The sequence below is a fragment of the Dipodomys merriami genome, unplaced genomic scaffold, assembly GCF_024711535.1.
Source record: "Dipodomys merriami isolate MVZ:Mamm:240054 unplaced genomic scaffold, mDipMer1.0.p SCAF_5, whole genome shotgun sequence".
Classification (NCBI taxonomy): Eukaryota; Metazoa; Chordata; class Mammalia; order Rodentia; family Heteromyidae; genus Dipodomys; species Dipodomys merriami.
In genome coordinates, this window is record NW_027206068.1 from 12,787,674 (window position 1) to 12,810,170 (window position 22,497).

General features: G+C 39.8%; 1 protein-coding gene across 1 annotated transcript in view; it reads left to right on the top strand.

The window, feature by feature from the left end:
- Igf2bp3 (insulin like growth factor 2 mRNA binding protein 3) overlaps positions 1–22,324 on the top strand; it is a 117,210-nt gene extending 94,886 nt beyond the window's left edge. Inside the window, exons 11-15 of the mRNA XM_069996092.1 lie at positions 11,200–11,316; positions 14,916–14,990; positions 18,657–18,788; positions 19,398–19,511; positions 20,200–22,324. Of these exons, the coding sequence (XP_069852193.1) occupies positions 11,200–11,316; positions 14,916–14,990; positions 18,657–18,788; positions 19,398–19,511; positions 20,200–20,298 (537 nt within the window). The 3' untranslated portion in view covers positions 20,299–22,324. The remainder of the gene's footprint in view (positions 1–11,199; positions 11,317–14,915; positions 14,991–18,656; positions 18,789–19,397; positions 19,512–20,199) is intronic.
- Positions 22,325–22,497: the final 173 nt, after the last annotated feature.

Below are 22,497 nucleotides of genomic sequence, written 5' to 3' on the forward strand. Positions count from 1 at the left end.
ACTTGAGATATACAAACTCTAACATGCCCAGTAGTTTATAACAACTAGATATATTTGTCATAGGATTGATGTGCGTTGTTAGAGCAGATATATCCATGAAACTTTTTTTTTTTTTGTCTGTCATGGGGCTTGAACTCTGGGCCTGGGTGCCCCTTTGGCTTTCTTGTGTTTAGTTGGAGATAAGAGTCTCACAGACTTTCCTGCCTAGACTGGCTTTGAACTGCAATCCTCAGATCTCAGCCTTCTACGTAGCTAGGATTACAGGCGTGAGCCACTGGTGCCCAGCTCATGACACTTGTTTTAAATGGCCTTTATTAAAAGTTATGATGTGTTTATCATATAAAGTAATTGCTCTAGAGAAAGTCAAATGAATGAGCATTTCTGCTAACTGCCCAAAGCTAGCTACTCTGCACAGATCACTTAACTGCTATGCTGCTCACACTTCTTTGTGTATTGAAGTGTCCCTTTAATCATTTCTCTTCCTTTCTACCCCTTCTCACTCCTAGTGATGACCAGCTCCAGTCAGCAAAGCCTCTCCCATTACAGGTGGTATCCTTGTAGAACATTCTGGAGCATCTGTCTTTTATAACTACATATGTTTTCAGTTATGAAAGATGATCATTAACAGGAATATTGTCGTCTTTTGAACTTTTTCCCTCAAGAATGTTCACCTGTATAACCACAGTGTCATTACTGTCAGGAAATTCAACACAATATCAGCTTCCCATGTTGTCTATCTTTAAGTGCTGTAGTTCCCAAAATGCCCTGTATAGTTGTATACTTCCAATAAGCCCATGAAGGACCATATACTTACTGAGTTAGACTCCTTTTTAAAAACCTGTAACAGTACTCTAGCCCCATTCTCCCACACTCCTCTTTATTTTGTCAGTTATGGGGCTTGAACTCTGGGCCTGAGCGCTGTCAGCTCTTCAGCTCAAGGCTAGCACTCTACCACTAGAGTCATACCGCCACTTTGGTTTTCTGGTGGTTTACTGGAGATAAGAGTTTCATGGCTTTCCTTGCCTGGACTGACTTTGAACCATGATCATCAGATCTCAGCCTCCTGAGTAGCTAGGATTGCAGGTATGAGTGACCAGCCTCTGGACTTCCCTTCCTTTTTAATGACATTATTTTTTTTATTTAAATATATTTTTTTATTGTAAAGATACTGTACAGAGGGGTTACAGTTACATGAGCAAGGTAATGAATGAGTCCATTTCCTATCAAGCATGCACCTGCACACACACATACATACATACCACATTTTCTTGATGCATTCATCTACTAGGAGCCATCTGGGTTGGTTCCATATCTTAGCTATGGTGAATAATGCTGCAATAAACGTAGTAGCTTTAGTATGGCATTGTTTGTGATCGTTTGGGTAAATGCCTAAAAGTGAGATTGCTGGGTCATAGGGAAGCTCTATGTGGAGTCTTTTGAGGAACCTCCATACTGCTTCCCAAAGTGGTTGAACAAGTTTACACTCCCACCAACAATACAGTAGGGACTTTCACAATTAAAAAAAAAAGAAATTGTCATTTCATTAAAGATCATTTACAATTGCTACTAAAACAAAACAAAAAACAATACAGTAGGGCTCCCTTTTGAATGGCATTACATTTTCTGAAACTTCCGTGCCAGTGGGTTAGAGGCCGCACCTTACCTTTGGATTGCCTGCCTACAGAGGATTAAGGCTCGTCATCCCACGCTTTCTCACTGTGTCACTTCAGGAAGGAAAGGATGTCAATTTGTCTCATATGATGAAGGTGATAACAAATTTTCTGTTTGTTATGAGTAATGAGCACTTTGAAAAGATGTATCCTGGGGCTGGGAAGATGGCTCAGAGGTAGAGCGCTTGCCTTGCATGCCTGAGGCTCTGGGTTCGATTCCTCAGCACCATATAAGCAAAAAAAGAAAAAAGCCGGAAGTGGCACTGTGGCTCAAGTGGCAGAGCGCTAGCCTTGAGCTGAAGAGCTGAGGGACAGCGCCCAGGCCCAGAGTTCAGGCCCCATGACCGGACCAAAAAAAAAAAAAAAAGAAAAGAAAAGATGTATCCTAACAGTCAGTCACCTGAGTTTCATACCTATTGCTGACATGCTCAAATCAATCATACTAGTTTTCTTTCATTCTTTCCATTCATTCATTGGTAGTCTTACAGCATGCTCTGTACAGCATACACAATACATGCTCTGTACAGCATATACAGTCCCGGGCCTAAGGAGGAAATGGTTTCATCTGTAGGTACATTAGATTTGCCCTAGGCTGTCTAAATTAGGATTCCCCAGGGGAAAAGGCCAGGCAAAAGCATCCCTTTAGAAAGTGTCCCAAGTGACTGCAGTATGTAGCCTAGAACTGGGTGAACTTGTGTCCAGCTTGCCATGGATGAAAATCTCAGTGGGAGGGAGCAGTGGCCCAGCTTTAAAAGGCCATCAGGTCACTGCAGCTCATCTCATTGTCAAGAGCTGATGTTCTACAGTCAACGTTTACTTGTCTGGAGAAGGGACTTAAGTACTGGAATATTTTCTGCCAGCACTCATACACGTTAGAAAAGATTTAGAGTACATATAAATACCCACCATGTCTGTATGTCCCTCTTTTGTGTGTGTGTGTGTGTGTGTGTGTGTGTGTGTTTTGTTTTGTTCGTCGTGGGGTTTGAACTCTGGGCTTGGGCGCTGTCCCTCAGCTCTTCAGCTCAAGGTTAGTGCTCTACCACATGGGCCCCAGCACCACTTCCAGCTTTTTTTGCTTATGTGGTGCTGAGGAATCGAACCCAGGACCTCATCCATGGGAGGCAAGCGCTCTACCACTGAGCCACCTTCCCAGCCCTGTATGTCCCTCTTTTACTTTGTTCTGTGATTTTTTGTTTTTTGTTGGTCGTGGGGCTTGAACTCTGGGCCTGGATGCTGTCCCTCAGCTCTTCAGCTCAAGGCAAGCACTCTACCACTTGAGCCACAGCGCCATTTTCGGTTTTCTAGTGGTCTATTGGAGATAAGAGTCTCCTGGACTTTCCTGCCCGCGCCGGCTTTGAACCGCAATCCTCAGATCTCAACCTCCTGAGTAGCTAGGATTACAGGCGTGAGCCACTGGTGTCTGGCTTGTTCTGTGTTTTATTTTGAAAATAGTTTAAAAAATAAAAACAAAAAAACCCCAGGCAGGCAGTAGTGGCCCACACCTGTAATCCTAGCTAGTCAGGAGGCTGAGATCTGAGGATCACAGTTCAAAGCCAGCTCAGCCAGAAAAATTTGTGATACTCTCATCTCTAACCACCAAAAAATGAGACGTGGAGGTAGTAGTAGGTAGAGTACCACCAGCCTTGGGTGAAAAATCCAAGTGAGCAATAAGGCCTTGAGTCCAATTCCCAGTATTATCACAAAAAAAGAGGAAAATTCAAAACAAAATACAATACCTCCTTTATCTCTGGACCACTTGTCATTCCAACTAATAGATGTACATCAATCCCTAAACCTCTGGGCTTCTGCCATGTCTGTTCCCACTCTTCTGATTGATTGTACTTTGGTACACTATATGTGTAGCAGGAGTAGGTTTATTTGTGTGTTATTACATGAAGGAACAAAATGGCTTAAGGATTCTTTATGAGAAGAACTCAAGGGCAGCCAGCCAGCCAATGGCTGGCAGTCTCCCTTACAGGACTGCTCCTATCTGTTTAGCTTGCCATTCCCCGACTCAAGCGCTAGCCTTTGGCTTTGATTCTAGCCAACAAGAAGCATAAAAGATTTTTTTTTTTTGAAGTGGGATAATTCCCTAGGAGATAGCTATTTAACACTTCCACGGGCCAGAATATAACTCCTGGTTTTGAATAGGTGCAAGAAAAACTGAGGAAATACCTTCAAAGTGGCAGCATTGAGCCTGTTAAGCACAGGTTGTGTCACTAAAGGGACATCTATTTGACTCTAACCTGCTGGATTTGGTAGTACTACCTGTTAAAGGAACATTCAGGATCCTGGGGGGACCAGGGGGAGGAGGGGAGGGCTGGGAAACAAGCCTTTAAAATCTGTAAAAAAAAAAAAAAGAAAAGGAAGATCAACATCAATTCTAAAGGGGAAATCCCATGCTCCAAATTCCACTACTACAAGTTATTTCATGTGAATAAAAGGTAAACCACCATTATTCAGACATTAATTTTGTGTCTTTGGAAATACACACATACTAGTTGGAATATGTAGATATTAGTTACTACTTTGAAATACCTGTGAAGTAATTGTCTGACAATGTTTAAAGGAAAAATTCTTTAACAAGATTTAGAGTGTAAGTTCAAGGCAGGGGAAATGTAAACACATAGCTGGAATTAGCTTTGTCTTCATGTCTACTTTTAGATTTTATTTTTCTGAATACAGATCACAGATACAATATATTATCTGCAGTTTTGCTGTCTGTGGTGTGGCTTAATCTAGTTAACCATGGTCCAAAAATAACTTTCTTTTTTTTGGGGGGGGGGCCTGAACTCTGGGCCTGGGTGCTGTCCCTCAGCTCTTCAGCTCAAGGCTAGCACTCTACCACTTGAGCCACAGCACCACTTCCGGCTTTTTTCTTTTTGCTTATGTGGTGCTGAGGAATCGAACCCAGGGCCTCGAGCATGCAAGGCAAGCGCTCTACCACTGAACCACCTTCCCAGCCCCCCCCAAACAACTTTCTTATCTCAAGAGAGAGAATCTCATTCATATAACATCATAATAACTAATTTTCTTTATTGTTATCACTAACTGTACCCAATTTATAAAATAAACTATCATAGGAACAATAGTATTTGTAGAATTCACCCATGTTTTGGGTGAAAATGCCAAGTGAACACTGTTAGTGGTTTTAGGATCTGTTGGGAGTTTTGGCTAAACTGGGTCTACTATATTTTCCTATTTGGTCACACATTTTGAAATATATGACAGATACTGTTTTTGAAGGCAACTAAATTAACCAAAGTGGTATCAATTTTCTGCTTATTATAGTTCTTTTGCCTTTCTCACTATTATTGCTGAAGAATGTAATATTGTACGGTCTGTGATTGAATTTTTTTTATGATACTAGGGTTTGAACTTAAGGACCTTGGTTTAGGTTTGCACTCTACCATCTGAGCCATACCTCCAGCCTAGCATTTTACTGATTGTTTTAGAAATGGAGTCTTGTGGATCTTTCTGCCTAGGCTGGCTTCGAACTTCAGTCTTTTAGCTTTCTGAGAGCTAGGATTACAGGAATGCATCAACTGGTAGTAGGCTTGTGATGTCAGTTTTTAAGAAAAGGAGAAAAGCAATGGTTGGCATATTTTCTCTCAACATTTTCTTCTTATTTGGGCCAGTGCTGGGTTCAAACTCTGGGCCTTGGGCTCTATTGTGGTATTTTTCTCTCAACTAATACTCTTACCACTTGAACCATGCCTTCAATGTACCATGTCTCAGCATTTTTAAGCTATTCTTCTGCGCATCCTGATATCTGCTGATGAGCTCATTATTCCTGGCTGGGGAGTTGCTTGAGTAGGGGAGTGCTTACCTAGCACATGCAAAGCCCGTGGTTTGATCCCCAGCATAAAAAATAAAGGGAGGTGTGTTATTCTTAGATGCTACCTCAGGAAAAGCAGATGATTTGACATTATCTTATCCTGGTGTCCTGTGAGTTGAGTCAATCTCTGTTTCAATTTTCTTTTTTGCCAGACCTATGGCTTTGAACTCAGGGTCTGGGCACTGTCCGTGAGCTTCTTTTGCTCAAGGCTAGCACTCTACCACGTGAGCCACAGCACCACTTACGGCCTTTTCTGTATATGTGCCACTGAGAAATTGAACCAGAGGCTTTTTGCGTGCTAGGCAAGCATTCTACCACTAAACCACATTCTCAACCCCTCTGCTTTAATTTTAAATAGACATGGATGGCTGCTAGAAAGAAGCTGATTCTGTGTTTTTATGCATTATTTCTTCATCTTTCTACTCGTTTTCTCCCCCCTGCTTTGTAACATTAGAGTAGAATGCTGTATCTTGTCTTTGGATAAGCCCCTATCTCTGTTCATTCCAGAATTTTGCCCACTAATCCTCCTACAATATTCTCTTTTTCCCTGAACCTGCCAGGTTGCTTTTCCCAATAGCCAATGGGCTGACTCTTTTACTAGACAAAAAGCCTCTAGTTCCTGCTCGGCAGCTGGCTCGTGCAGTACTTAATTGGCAAACCTCTAGTTTATAAATGACAGGAAATGCTCCTTTCAGAAATGCTCAAACAGTAGGGAAGAGGGAATTGGCAGCTAGTGAGGCAGAGCAAGAGCTGGCATTGGCATCATGCACATTGCCCTAGCTGGATGGTATTGGCAGTGTGCAGTTGAGTTGGCAGGAGTAAACCCAAGGGCTGTTGTCTCTAAAATCTGATAGCCTCTTTGGAGTCTTCCCAAAAGTCCCCAGAATGATAATGTAACCTTCAAACTGCTAACTTCGCTGATGACAAGATGAGTGCTTCTTTTTAGGTCTAATTAGTTTTAAGGCACTCTATAAAAAATTCTAATTTTTAGATCAGGGAATTTTCATGAAGTCTCTTAGTTCTTAAGATTTCTCATAGTGGGTGTTCCTTTGTTGGCAAACAGTTCCCAAGTAAATAACTCACTGAAATCCTCAGAGAGGCCTTGATTGTTGAGTTTGGAGGATGAACTTACTTTGCCTTTTTATTTTTTTTCTTTAAAGGACTTCAGTAATTTTTTTTCAAGTCATGAAATTGAGTCAGTTTACTCTCAGTTCCAGAAAAAATCCATTTAAAAACAAAATGACCTCCCTCACTCCCTCCCCTGACCCTGAATGTGTACTTTATAAGCAAAAAGACATCACTGGCATCCTTCCATGTTCCTGGAGGCTGACCCCATTGGCTGGCATGCAGGTCTCCAGGCCTTTACGATGTCTTAGGTTTTGTTCCCCCACAAAGTAAATACACTTAACCTTACTGTTGGCTCATACTTCTATCTCTAAACAATGCATGGCTGGGAACTACATGTTGGCAGACTTCAGCAGTTATGCAAGTTTAGCTGCTGCAGCTTTGTTCTATGATTTCAAGCCATAGCATAGAGTTTGCCAAGAAGCTCAAAGGAGCTTTTGCTGGTAGGCAATCTGGCAGAGACCCACTGGAAAGCAGTTTATGTCCTGTGAATATCCTTCACCCTAAAGAATGTATCAAGAAAAGATTTTTGTTGTTTTTTAAATTGTACTAAAAATAGGTGTCAGGACATCTTCATATATGTATATAATGTACTTTGATCATGGACCCTCCTCCATCTGCTCACTTCCCTTGATGGTCCCCACTAGTCACCCTTGTACTTCCATATCTTTTTCTTAATATTCTAGATTCTTCATGAGAGAGAGAGAAAAAAGTATTGTCTGGGCCTGGATTATTTTCATTAACAATTTTCCTGCAAATGACATTTTATTCTTCTTCGTGGCTGAATAAAACTGTTGTGTGTCTATACAGTAATTTTCTTTTTCTAGTCATCTGTTGGTGGACACTTAGATTCCATAACCTAGCAACAGTGCCACAGTAAATATGGGTATGCAGGTTTCTCTCTAGAGATTTCTTCAAGTATATACTCTAGCTGGATCCTATTTTAAGTATTTTAAGAAACCCCCATAGTGATTTCCGAAAGTGGCTCTACTAGTGTACATTCTCACAGCATAGGATGTATTTTTTATTTTTGGTCAGTCATGGGGCTTGAACTCTGGGCTTGGGTGCTGTGCTGTCCCTGTGCTCTTCAGCTCAAGGCGAGCGCTCTACCGCTTGAGCCACAGCGCCACTTCTGGTTTTCTAGTGGTTTATTGGAGATAAGAGTCTCAGGGACTCTCCTGCCGGGGCTGGCTTTGAACTGTGGTCCTCAGATCTCAGCCTCCTAAGTAGCTAGGATTATAGATGTGAGCCACTGGCGCCTGGCCAGCATAGGGTTTTGAAGGAAGGATTCAATCAGTGAATCTGACATTAAGTTCAAGGAGTCTGTAAAAGGAAGGACAGGATTTTTATATGAACTGTTTTGTAACCTCAGAGGAAAATTTTTTTGCAAAACCATATGTACCAGGTGCCTGGTACATATGAAATTGGAACAGAGGGAATTGGTTGATGCTCAACAATGTCTTCTGAACTTACCTGATGAGTCACTTTAAGACACTTTATGTGAACATGACTGCTCTTCAATCTGGAGCAGTATCCCTCAGTGCAGGAAACACTAGGCTTACTTCTACTTCTGCCTTATTTGACAGGTTCTATTACTCTGTTCTCATGCTATCATGGGGGAATTTTTAAGTCAGTATATTAGTTCCATACAGCAATTTACCCTTTCAGCTAATATTTTGGTCCTTTGATTACCATTCCTTTTCCAACCCTTCATTTTTTTTTTCTTTGGAGGGGGGAAGGGAAGAGTAGAACTGGATTTGGATTTTAGGGCCTTGGCATGCATGAGGCCAGATTTCTATCCTTTAAGCCACATACTCCTCCTCCAGCCCTGATTTTGCTGGCCATTTTGGAGATAGGACTTTGGGGGGCGGGGGGACTTTTCTGCCAGGGCCTCCTAAGAAGCTAGGATTAGTGGCATGAACCATCAGTTTTTGGCAGTACTGGAAATTGAACTCAGGACCCTTCCATTTGAGCCAAACCTCCAACCCCTTTTGCACGGGCTATTTTCAAGGCAGAGTCTTGCTTTATGCCTAATTGGCCTGGGCTTTAGTCCTCCTACTTCTGCTTCAGATGCTCACTGAGCCTCATGAACCTCATTTTGCCCAGGGTAGCCCTAAGCCTCACCTTCCTAATCTTTGCCTCTTAGCTTGTGGTTCTCTGCCTACCACTTGAGCCACAGTGCCACTTCTGGCTTTTTTCTGCTTATGTGGTGCTGAGGAATTGAACCCAGGACCTCATACATGCGAGGCAAGCACTCTACCACTGAGCCACCTTCCCAGCCCATATCTTTTATTGGATTTCTCACCTTTCATCTTTGTGCCCTGCAAGTTAGCAAAAATATGATAGACTTTCATTACCATGTCAGAAAATTTATTTTTTGTTCAGCTTTTGAGGCTTCGTGGTAGCCATCTCTGTTATGTTCTAGGCTAACACACGTGCTATGGCTGTGCTTTTGAGGCTACGACTTTACTCCCAAGAATTATGTGGAGGATGATGGCTGATAAATTTCTGTCCCAAAGATATTTACAAGTTGCTCTCTGGGATCTTCATCAGAAAAAGGAGTTTTTAAGCAAATAAGTAGCTTTTCCTTATAGAATTGGTGAATTGTGCCACTGATTTATTTTTAAGTTAGCTGTTAGAAAGCTTAAAGACCTATGTATGTTAACAGATTTTGGCTTTGCCTTATGTTACTGTTCAGATCCTTATGCTCTTATTTCTTCACTGGCCATTGCTTTTATCTTTCAAATTATTTTATAAACAGCATGAAATTCTGGAATGAGGCCCAAGAAACAAGCAATACAATAGTCACAGAGAAGTAATTGGGGTAGATGTGGGCTAATTACAGTTTAGATTTAATCCAACCATTTAAAAGAAACTTATTCCCAAGCTGACAACAAAAAATCTTTATTGTTTATATTTAGTGAGAACACAATATGGTTGTTTTTAGTAAAATATTAGAAATTACTTTTAAAAAATTAGCTTTAACATGCTTGATAAAGGATCAGATGACACTGAGCATACATCATAGTCAATGCCAGCATTGAATCAATTGGCTTACTGAGTTTAAAACAAGAAAAGCCTTAAGAAAAAAGGAAGGAAGGAAGGAAGAAAAGCCTTAAGAAGTTCATGGTACATATAAGACATTGCAGTATAATTCCTTCCAGAGAGGCACTCACTCTTCCTATGACTTGGAAGCACTGAAGAATAAAATACTTTTATTTGGCATCTTACATTAATGGATATGTACGAGAAATGATTTGGTTAGACCAGGAAGGACAGGCCCTTGTCACAGGTTGATAGTTTAGTGAGGAGGAAGAGGATGTAGCTCAAGCAGTAGAGCACCTGACAAATGTAAAGTCTTGAGTTCAAACCACAGTACTGCCAAAACCAACAGACACCCAGAAGTTAAGCTAGGCACTGATAATGCATGTCTGCAATCCTAGCTACTTAGGAGGCTGAGATCTGAGGATCGTGGTTCAAAGTCATCATGGACTGGAAAGCCTGTGGGACTATTATATCTAATTAACTACCAAAAACACTGGAAGAAATGTTGTGGCTCGAGTGGTAAAGTACTAGACTTGACGGGGGTAAAAAAAAGCTCAGACAGTGCTCAGGCCTTGAGTTCAAGCCTCAGGATTGACACAAAACAAAATAAAATCCAAAAGTAAACCTACATATATTAAGGGATGGAGATGGTGTCTTTGAATGCTGCTGTTTTTGTTATGTTAACCCATAATTGCATTTACTCATCAAGAAACTACCTTGAATATTTAGTGGTTCGGAGATACTAGTTGTTAATGCAGTTTTGTCATCTTCACCTGTATCTCTCAAATCTATATACTGAATGGCATTTTGAAACTTAAGAAAATTATGAAAATGAAATTAAAACACAAATTCCTTTCAGAATATGGATGCACAATACCCCCTTGATTTCCTAGGCAAACTCTTGTCAACGTACTGTAGCGTTTCTGATGATACTGCTAATGAGAATGTGCTTATCCTAAAGGTGATGATTTAAAAAGAACAAAAACAAAAATAAACTTGTCTTGGCACTGGTGGCTCAGGCCTATAATCTTAACTATTCAGGTCCAGACTAGAGCTGAGAATCATGGTTCACAGCCAGCCAAGGCAGAAAAGTCTATGAAACTCTTTTTTTTTGGGGGGGGGGGGGTGGGGGGGGCGGTCGTGGGGCCTGAACTCTGGACCTGGGCGCTGTCCCTCAGCTCTTCAGCTCAAGGCTAGCATTCTGCCACTTGAGCCACAGCCCCACTTCCGGCTTTTTTCTTTTTGCTTATGTGGTGCTGAGGAGTCGAACCCAGGGCCTCATGCATGCAAGGCAAGCACTCTACCACTGAGCCAGCCACCTTCCCAGCCCATGAAACTCATCTCCAATTAACCACAAAAAGGTTGGAGCTGTGGCTCAAGTGGCAGACTTTAGCTTTGAACAAAAACAAAAGCCATCAAAACTTGTCTCACCAAAACTCAAGGGTAAGACCCAGTACCAGAACAAAACATAAACACAAAAAAATTTGTAAGTAAGTATGTATTGGCTTTCTTTTCTAACAGCAATCGGAAACGGAGACTGTACACCTGTTTATTCCAGCCTTATCAGTCGGCGCCATTATCGGCAAGCAGGGCCAGCACATCAAACAGCTTTCTCGATTTGCAGGAGCTTCAATTAAGGTACTGTTTTGCCAACCATGGCTGTCTTGGTTCTTCAAGCAAATTTCAGAGAGATGAGTCTTCTATCCACTTGATAATTTCAATTGAAAGTAGCAGGCTGTCTTGGATTACATAGGTTATGACAGAGAACCCCAACAACTGTGGCTTTAACAAGGTGAGTTAACTTTTCTCTCCAGAAAAATCTGTCTGGCAGTGCAGAACGAAAGGATAATTCTGCCCTACCAAGACTTTGGACTTACTATTTCCCTCTAGCTCATCATCTGTCCCCAGGTGTGACCCTTTATGGTCCCAGATGATATAATTCATTGTTCTGATAATCTGTTGTCCAGCCAGTAGGGGAGATGAGGACATATGATCCTTTCTCATAGGCAAGTCTCCTTTAACTGCTATGGCACATTTCAACTTATTTTCCACTCTCTCAGAAATTAGACAAAGATAATGAGGCAGGGAAAGCTAATCTGTGTTAGCTAATACAGATAACCAGTGTCAGGACACCTGATGCTGTCTGAACACAGATTCTGTTCAAAGACTGTGTATTTGGATGTATTCAGGGAATTTAATATTAAACAATATGCTTTCTGAAAAAGGTGGACAGAGGCTTGATATAGTCACAGTTTTTTCAGGCAAACATGCATATATAGTTTTTTTTTGCATATATAGTTTTTTATTTGGATTATGTTTCATAAACCTTTTTCAAAAATACTTAAAAAGATTAACTAGTACAGAGACTAGAGGATGGCTGAAGTGATAGAATGACAGCCATGAGTAAGAAAGCTAAGCACTAGAGTGTGCACACACATAAGATACATTTACTATATCATCCATAAACCTTACTCCTGAACATTTATCTGAGAAAAATGAAAAATTAGATTTACATTCTGAAAAATCATTGTAGTCAAATATTTGTAGCATGTTTATTTCTATACCTATCCCAAAATAAGAAACCAAATATCCTTCAGCTTGTGAATTGGCTAAGTATGCTTCATCTATAATAAATAATAAATATTACTGAACATTAGAAAGAAACCAGCTACTGATACAACAAATTTGGCAGAAAATTCACATATTGTGGTGAGAGAAAGAAGCCAAACTCAGAAAGCCATGCACCAGATGACTCCTTTTATATGCGAAGTCCAGAAAGCAACTACAAAGACAGCAGCATGGAAATCAGTGGTTGCTAGGAACTGAAGGAGAGAGAGGGGTATAACATAACAGGTTTCCTGAGATTTAGAGGTAGGGGTACTCCTGTATTTTCACTCAGGTAGTGGTTAACTCAGGATGTGCTTATCACCTCATAGACTTGGACCATATAAAAGTAACCTTTACTGCATGTAAATTAAGTAATTAAGTCACAACACAAATAGCCCTTAAATAATCTTGTAGCAAGTCAACAAAATCCATGAAGAATGAATTCAGCCAAAGTAAATAGGTGGCTAACCAACAAAAATCATAAACAACCAAATGATGAACTGATTTCACTATTTTACTCATTCTCTAGACAGTAACCATGTTGGGAAAGCTGCAGTGAACATTTAATGAATAAGAATTTGATATTAGGACTGGAAGTATGGCTCAAGTAGTAGAGCCTTCTTGACAGTTTTCATAACATCTGAAACATAGTCTGAAGGGTTCACAATCAATACTTGGCATAGGTTTATGTAAAGGTAAATTTCTGTGTTTTTGTTGCTTTACTAGGCATATATGGTTTGGCTATTACCAAACCATAGTCATTGTGTTCACTTATTCCTAAATTCTGCATAAATGGTGCCATGAATAAGGTTATAGTTAATGTTATAACCTAAACCTATACATATGCCTATAGAAGTAGAACATGTGCTTTTTTTCAGGTTTTGGGAGCTGATAGGCAGCTATCTTATATAAATGTATAAGTGCTCTTAGCACTTTGATCATCTTTGATCATCAATATTTACAAAAGGTAATTTAAAAACAAAAGACAAAAACTGGATGTAAAGTTGTAGAATAGTATCTTCTTTACAGTGGTTTCCTGTGAATAATAGTAAGAGCTTGGACTGATAGCAATTATTGCTGGTTTTATACACTCAAAGCCCTGCAAAGTCAGTGCCCTGCATGCCAGTTTTGGAGGAAGAAAGCAGATTTTCATTAAAAATACTTTTTTTTAAAAAAATGAAAACACGTGGGAAAGGTCTTAGAAGACTCTGAAATAATTGGCAGTTGTCATTTTCAAAGATGGAATTTGAGGTGACTTTTTTCTTTTTTGGTCAGTTATGAGGCTTGAACTCTGGGCCTGGCACTTTCCCTGAGCTTTTTTGCTCCAGGCTAGCACTCTACCACTTTGAGCCACAGCTCCACTTATGGTTTTCTGGTGGCTAATTGAAATAAGAGTCTTAGACTTTCCTGCCTGAGCTGGCCTCAAGCCATAATCCTCAGATTTTTGCCTCCTGAGTATCTAGGATTACCAAGGTGAGCTACCATTGCCTGGCTTCAGGTGACATTTTCTTCTTCCTGTTCTTACATAGAAATGGTGTTTTGGTTTGTTTTACATAGTAAGAAGCTGGACATGTCTGGCACAAGGCTGCAATTCCAGCATTCAGAAGGTCAAGAGAGGAGAATCAGTGTGTTAGAGGCCAGCCTGGACTGAAAAAACAAAATCTTAAAACAAGCTGGGCACCAGTGGCTCAGGCCTGTAATCCTACCTACTTAAGGAGGCCGAGATCTAAGATCACTATTTGAAGCCACCTTGAGCAGAGAAGTCCCTAAGACTCATAATCTCCAATTAACCAACAGAAAGTCAGAATTGGAGCTGTGACTCAAGTAGTACAGCATTTATTTTGACCAAAAAATCTAAGGGACAGTGCCCAGGCCTCAATACTGCTGTGTTCGTGCACATGCACATATACATACCATCTTGTCTGCAATTACTTTGTACAGTAAATGTCTTATCAATTCTTATTTTAAAGTAACACCAATCACCTGAGTCCCCAAGTAGTTTCTTCCAAACTCTATAGGAATGCTTGTTTCAGTACCATTTCCCAAGCCTAGCCTTTATATGTGATTTTATATATGCTGAGAAAACAGGAAAGTCTGACTTCTCCTTCCTCTTGCACAGTTAATATTAATTTCATTTGGCATGTTATGCCCATTAGTGTACTTGCAGATAATTTTCTAAGTCCAGAAATCCAGAATGTGCTTTATAAATTAAGAAAAAACAATTCTATAATCTTAACTATTAACATGTCCCTTTTGAAAGTTAGAGAAGACTGGGGTGCAGTAGTCTAGCAATGGTGTGCAGAATTCCCTGGAGTATTCTAGGACAGGCATTTCTGGGGCAGAAGCTCTCTCACTAGTCTAGTTCTCCAGCCTTGCATTTCCTCATCTATAAAGTAGAGGTAACTCATGAGGATGCCAGGAGGGTTAGCTTTAGGCAGTGTATGTACATACTGTATAATGGAAGCCCTAAGTGATTAAACCACATTAAGCATTGCCTTCTGCATAATTTCCAGCTGGCAGGATTTCAGTTGTGCATTTTACTCAGTCAGGTACATGTCAATCTGGTTGGCCTACAGTTTCTGTCAGTTACTTCTGAAAAGTCTAACTAGTTGGTGATGGGTCTATTATAGATTGCTCCAGCCGAAGCACCAGATGCTAAGGTGAGAATGGTGATTATCACTGGACCACCAGAGGCTCAGTTCAAGGTATGTGCCTAGTGTGTATGTAGGTCAACAAATTATAGTGGAGAATGATAATGGCTGCCTACTCAGAAGTTAGTAATCTGCTCACCCCCCCTTCTTCCCCCCCCACCTGCCCGCCCACAAATGTAGCTGATACTCAGAAGTAAGCATCAATGAAATCCATATCTGAAGTTTCATTTCAAGCATAAACTCAAGCCTTTTTTTTTTTTTTTTTTTTGTCAGTAGTGGGGCTTGACCTCGGACTGGGCACTGTCACTGAGCTTTTTTGCTCAAGGCTAGTGCTCTACCACTTTCAGCTACAGTGCTACTTCCAGTGGTTAATTGGAGATCAGAGGCTCACAAATTTTTCTGCCTGTGCTGGCTTTGAACCATGATCCTCAGATCTCAGCCTCCTAAATAGCTAGGATTACAGCATGAGCCACTAACACCTAGCAAACTCAAGCCTTTTATTTTAAGTGTTCTGTAATAGTTGTCTCCCAAAGGTGTGAATTTGCTCATTGCACTGTTATCTGGGAAGGTGAGACCTTACAACTGAATCTTACAAACCTACCTGGTTAGTATGCCTTGGAAACATATCCCGATTTTCCCTGCTGTCTCTGAACTGCCATAACCTTAAATCAAAATGGCTTCCATTCCTCTTACCATAAGATTAATTGTGAATTCCTACCTTTATATTATCCACAAATCATATCACTCCTTAGGATTTTAGACGTAAAAATGGTAAGAGGTGGTATAGCAAGGTAATGAAGGACCTAGACCTTGGTGGCCAATATGCTGGTTGAAACAATAGCTGTTTCTTACCATTTGGGTGACCACTGGGGCAAGTTACTGTTCTCTCCTTAGTTCTCCCTCCTCCTCCTCCTCTTTATCCCCTCCTCCTCCTTCTTATTTTTCCTGCCAGTTCTGGGGCTTGAACTCAGGGCCTGGGCACTGTCCCCGAGCTTATTTTGCTCAAGGCTAGCACTCTACCTCTTAAGCCACAGCATCACTTCCGGATTTTTCTGTGTATGTGGTGCTGAGGGATCAAACCCAGGGATTCATGCATACTAGGCAAGTACTCTACCACTAAGCCACATTCCCAACTCTCTCTTTGGCTCTTCATGTATAAAATAAAGATAAAAGCATCTATAGCCAGGTACCAGTGGCTCATGCCTATAATCTTAGGTACTCAAAGAGGCTGAGATCTGAGGATAGCAGTTTGAAGCCAGCCTAGGCAGAAAAGTCCTTGAGACTCTTCCAATAAACTACCAAAAAAAGCCAGAAGTGCTGGTGGCTTAAGTTGTAGAGCACTAGCTTGAGCAAAAAGCAGCTCAGGAATGTGCACAGGCACAACTGACATCCAAAAAAATGAGTACCTAAAATATAAGTAAAACAGCATTACTGTTGCTGGTGGTGATATTCAGCTAACTCTGGGCAGATCAGAGTAAGACCAGGTCAAATTACATTCCTTTATGACTTTTTCTTTTCTTTCTTTCTTTCTTTTTTTTTTGGTGACCGGCTAACATATGATTTCTATTAAAAAAAAATTAGCATGAAGTTGGGTGTCAGTGGCTCACACTTGTAATCCTAGCTACTCTGGAGGCTAAAATCAGAAGATTGGAGTTTGTTGCCAGTCAGACAAAAGTAAGAGACTCCCACCTTCAATTAACTAGCCAAATGCCAGGCTGGAGGTATGTTTCAAAGAAAGAGCACTTTCTAAGAGCAAGCAAGTGAAGAGAGTGTAAAGCCCCAGGATTGACACATACACAAAAAATTTAGTATCAAATGTCTTGTTTTAGATAAAAAACTACTGGTGCTAGAGTATAACTTAGTGGAAGTGTCTGCCTAATGTGCATTAAAAATAAAACTACAGAATTCCGTTAATTTGCATAAAACATTTTATAGCTACCATTTATCAGCTATGTAATCTGACAGCTATTTAGCCTTTAATCTAGTAATGCAGCCTACATATTACCACCATTCCTTCCCTACCTCCCACCATCCCTAGTACCTGGAATATGAGAAGCCCTGGATTCTATCCTTAGTACCACAATAAAATTAATGTTGAAAATATGAGCCCTGAAGGTTCAGCACTTAGTATGTAATCTTAAAATGTAAATACCAACATTGGTTATTACATATTTCTCCTGGGTGCTAAGCTTTTACTCTTTTTATACTGGCTTGTAACTATTGTAGGGCTTATATAATGGGAAATTTCAGTTATTTTACCTATGTCTTCAAATTCCAATGCTCTGTTAAGTACTGCACTTAAGCTATAATGGTCATATTTCATTGTGAGCAATGAGAATTACAAATGAAAGTTTTATTTTAGAAACCTTAGGAATAGCAAACTTTTAACCCATAGTTTTTCTTGTGAACTCTTCAGCTTCTGTTGTGGATAATGTACATTCCTAGGGTCCAGTGCCTTTGTTAATGTTAACACCCACATCTGTGATATGACATGAAGAGCGAGTAAAATCTAGTATACTGAGATGCATTTTCTCTCTCTGTAATCCCATAAAGTGAGTTTAGTATTTCTGCACCACTGAAAAGGTAGTGAGACTTTTGTGTTTGTGATCTGTCCTGGAAGCTTGTCAGACTAGCCTAAGTCTCCTACTTTTTTCCCTCTGATTTGCTCTGAATATGCCAATTAAGGGTTGTATATTATATATTAGTGGTAGACAGCAGGTGAGTGATAGAATATCAGAATTGTATGTCAACTTGATTCTGTAGTTTCTTCAAAGCATAAATCAGCTAAAATTTAAAAATGTAGTTGGGCATGGTGGCTCACTCATACCTATAATCCTAGCTACTCAGCAGATGGAGACTAAGACTTTGGTTCAATACCAGTTGGACTTTAAAAGGTGACATCTCTGATACATAGGAAATACAAAGTGGACTGAAGTCCAGGCCAGAGTAGGCATAAACAATTAGGCTTGAAAAAAATAAAAAAGTATGTGGCTCAAGTTGTAGAACATCTGCTTATAAAGTTTAAGATGTAGCAGGGCACTATTGGCTTATGACTGTAATCCTAGATACTCAGGAGGCTGAGATCTGAGGATCGCAGTTCAAAGCCAGCCCAGGCAGGGAAGTCCGTTAGACTCCTTTCTCCAATAAACTACCAAAAAATCAGAAGTGGCGCTGTGGCTCAAGTGGTAGAGTGCTCCCCTTGAGCTGAAAAGCTGAAGGACAGCACCCAGGCCCAGAGTTCAAGCCCCACAACAGACAAAAAAATATAAAATGTTGAGTTCAAACCTTGGTAAACAAAAACAAAACAAAAAAAGAGCATGGCTCTTTATGAGCCTGGCATTGTGGCTATGTAGGTCTTTCCTTGCCTCTTCTGGTTAGTTCTTATTGCCAGAGGAGAGAAGTGTGTTGCTTTTAGGAGTGGAGTGTGAATGGCCATTTGCCTATAAAAATGATTTTCTAGTTTGACTACTACTTGCCTTTAGCTGTTTTCATCAGAAAAATGTGGCTTAGCCTTCTTGCTACATTGAGTTGGCTCTCCTGTGATGCAGTCATCGTCACCCTTTCCAGCGCTTCTAGATTCTGTGTCTTAACTTTCAACAACCTTCCAGATATAGATGCATCACTACAAAGGGTTATTCCAGGTGGGTTTAGGCCTTCTTTAAGTTAACTGACCTTTGTATTTTAAATATGAGTGACACTGAATGGACATCTCATTTGTAGGCTCAGGGAAGAATTTATGGGAAAATAAAAGAGGAAAACTTTGTTAGTCCTAAAGAAGAGGTAAAACTTGAAGCTCATATCAGAGTGCCATCCTTTGCTGCTGGGAGAGTTATTGGAAAAGGAGGCAAAACGGCAAGTACTTCAACAAAACTTGTCCAGGGGTTATGAAAGGGAAAACATTGAAAAGTACTTGAAGAGTTCCCCTTGAATTTTGGCTAATTTGTAAAAAGCAGGACAATCTTGACCAAGGTTTGGAGAAGACTGCCTATTACTCTCTGCACACTGGTATCAGCAAGTAGCTGATACATATTTCAGACTGCTTTGTGTGAGAGGATGGTCCCATATTTATAAAGTGTTTTCAACATTGTCTTGTTGGCTTTAAACTCTTGTTATTATATGCTGAAAAAAGACATGAACTAAATACTAACTGAAAAATGATTTCCCATCTTTACCTAACATAGCCTCTTAAGTCATTTCCAAAACTATTTGCAACTTTGAAGTGGACAACTAAATCTTTAGGATTTGAATGTTGTTTTGCCAATCCCTTGTGTCAATGGGCAAATCAGTTTCTTTGGAATGAGCCTTAATTGAAGAAGCCATAGCTTCAATGGTCTTAAAATGGGGACAATTGTCTTTAAGCTAGTAGAGTCAATGGAATTTATAGAGCCTGGAGAATAGAATGTATAGAGGGATTAGTAGTAGTTGTGTTTTATTCCACTTCAGTATGATTTTGCATTTCAGGTGAATGAACTCCAGAATTTGTCAAGTGCTGAAGTTGTTGTCCCTCGCGACCAGACACCTGATGAAAATGACCAAGTTGTTGTCAAAATAACTGGTCACTTCTATGCTTGCCAGGCAAGTGGGCTCTTTGCTCCTCAGATGGAAGCAGTTCTGCATGGATGCTCTTGCCCCATGCAATATTTACAAATATTTAATGTTTGGGGGGGGGGCACTGTGTTTTTATTATAAAGAGGTAAGGTCTTGACATGTTGCTTAGGCTGGCCCCAAACTGCTGGATTCAAACAGTTGATACTGAATTCTTTGCCCAGTGTGTACCAATGTGTGGGCAGTCTTCAGGGCCACACTGTTCTCTGAATTGTGTTGTAAAACCCTTGAAAAATAATTTTTCCTCATTTGTATTTCAAGATTAATTTCTACAAACCCTAAGTAGTACCTCACTTTCTATAATAGTAGGATTAAAAATGCACGTGACTGTGCCAGACTTAACTCTAAGAAGAGATGGGGAGAACTTTGGTTCAAAACCAGCCTGGGCCAAAAAGTTTGCAAAAACCTGTGATCTTAACTATAGGAGGCTTACACAGGAGACAATTTAGGTTTGAGAGCTGCTCACAGATAAAAAAGGTTAAGACCCCATCCTAAAAAGTAAAGCAAAAAAGGGCTGAAGGACAGGACTAGTGGTAGAGGACCTGCCTAGCAAGTACAAGTCTCTGGGATCAAACTCCAGTACCACCAAAACCCCAAAAAGTTTAGAAACTTTTGATCATGCAGGTTTTTTTTTTTCAGAGCTATGTCTTTTTTTTAGGTTGCCCAGAGAAAAATTCAGGAAATTCTGACTCAGGTAAAGCAGCACCAACAGCAGAAGGCTCTGCAAAGTGGACCACCTCAATCAAGGAGGAAGTAAAGGCTCAGGAAACAGCCCACCACAGAGGCAGATGCCAAACCAAAGACAGATTGCTTAACCAACAGACGGGCGCTGACCCCATCCAGAACCACATGCACAAGTTTTTACCTAGCCAGTTGTTTCTGAGTACCAGGCAACTTTTGAACTCCTGTCTCTGTGAGAATGTATACTTTTATGCTCTCTGAAATGTATGACACCCAGCTTTAAAAAAGATAAGGGGGAGGGGGAGAAAGAGAAGAGCTCTGCACTTCCCTTTGTAATCTCACATATAACAGATATTCTAATTCTTCTTGATATCCCCTATATAATGCCAGAAATTGGCTTAAATCATGTAGCCACTAAATTCATCAAATGAATAAATTAAAAGTAGATTGCTCCTAAATCCAATTGTCAAATTGGATCCAAATCCAATTACCACAGGAACTTAATTAAATGTTGTCATTAGCATAGAAAAACCATTTCATTTTTATCTAACACTAACAACACAAATAACCTAAGGGAAGTGCTAAATGGTGTTGGCAGGGGAATTAAATGTGCATTTTTACTCAACTACCTCAGGTACAGTAATACAGTGAAAAGCAAATTGTTCCTTTTTTGAAAATTTTATATACTTTAAGTCCAACCATTTTTTAAAAAAAAATTTAAAATTCAGTAACCTCTATCAGCTAACAGGCAAATAATTGAGAAAGAAATTTTGCTTCTGGCTGGTGACAATAAAGTAGGAAAATTAATTTTGGGCTTTTGGAGGCTATGAGTGGAAAATCCAACAAGTATTCAAAGATATAGAGCAATCAGTGCCTATATTTAGGGAGCAGCCATACCATGTATTTCTTGTTTATAGTTGGGAAGTTTTTGATGATACTAATGGCAAAGTGATGGCAGGAGGCTTTGGAACAGCTGGTTTAAATGGCTTCAGGAGACTTCAGGATTTTTGTTTAGCTGTGTGACTGAATGCATAAATATACTTTGTGCTTTTGACTATCATTATATGCATTGATGAAGTGCAGGATTTATACAGGAAAAGTGCGGGCTTGGGCTTGTCTTACAGGATGTTTAACTTGCCAGTATACTTCAGACCCAATGATATACACGGATTCCAGAATTGCTTTGTGAAGAGATGGTGACAGTGTTTGAAGACACTGTCATGTATTTTGAAGATTTTTAAGCAGTGGATAATTTTTTTTAACTTCACCTAAACTATTATGTAGAATATAGCAGGACTTCTTGTATCCCTGCAAGCAGTTATTTGAAAATAAGTCAAAAGGTAGAGAATGCAAGGGAACAGTTTTGTGAATATAATTTGAATGACTGTGAAAACATCTGACTGTTGATACAGAATTCTTTGCCCAGTATGTACAAATGTGTGGGTGGTCTCCAGGGCCACGCTGCTCTCTAAATTGTTTTTCTGTTGCTTTTGTTCACAAGATGATCACAGTCATCACATTACACTGATCTGAGGGGTGTTATAAAACCCTTTAAAAATCATTTTTCCTCATTCATATTTCAAGATTAACTTCTACACACTCTAGGTAAATTTTCTGAAGATCAGTATATAAGACATACGAAAATGATTTGAAATGTCTTCCTAAATGCTTTCTAAAAACAATTTTATTTTGTAGTTTTAGCCAAAAAGTGCCCTTTTCATTGAATTCATCTTGCATTTTTTTCCCAAACAATGAATTTAAATTACTAAAATAAAATCATGGACTTACTTGCTTTTTGGTTGGATTTCAAGTGAGATGTGTTTAAGGCCAGAGCTCTTCCTCAATATTTGATTTTTTTTTTTTACCCAGTATTTGATGTTTTAAAAATACAGATAGGTGCTGAATTTATAGCTGCTGGTTTAAATTCTGCCATATTTCACTTCTAGCCTTTGTTTGTCAAATCATGTTTTACTTTCACTTAAGCACCGGTAATTTGGAGTATCTGGTACTAAGAATAATTCTATAATTGAGTTTTGTACTCACCATAAATGGATCATTCCTCATCTATAATGTGCCACAAATGCAGCTTCATTTTCCAGATATCCTGATGCAGAATAAAATTTTTCATTGTTAGTTTGTTCTGTACTATTTTCAGATGAATGTGAATGTTCTACTACTTGAACAGATTTTGAACAATGATATATGGCAGTGTTAAAATATGCACCATTTTCTGATCAATTTTCTTCAGCTCCTGAAACATTAATGAGGATAATGA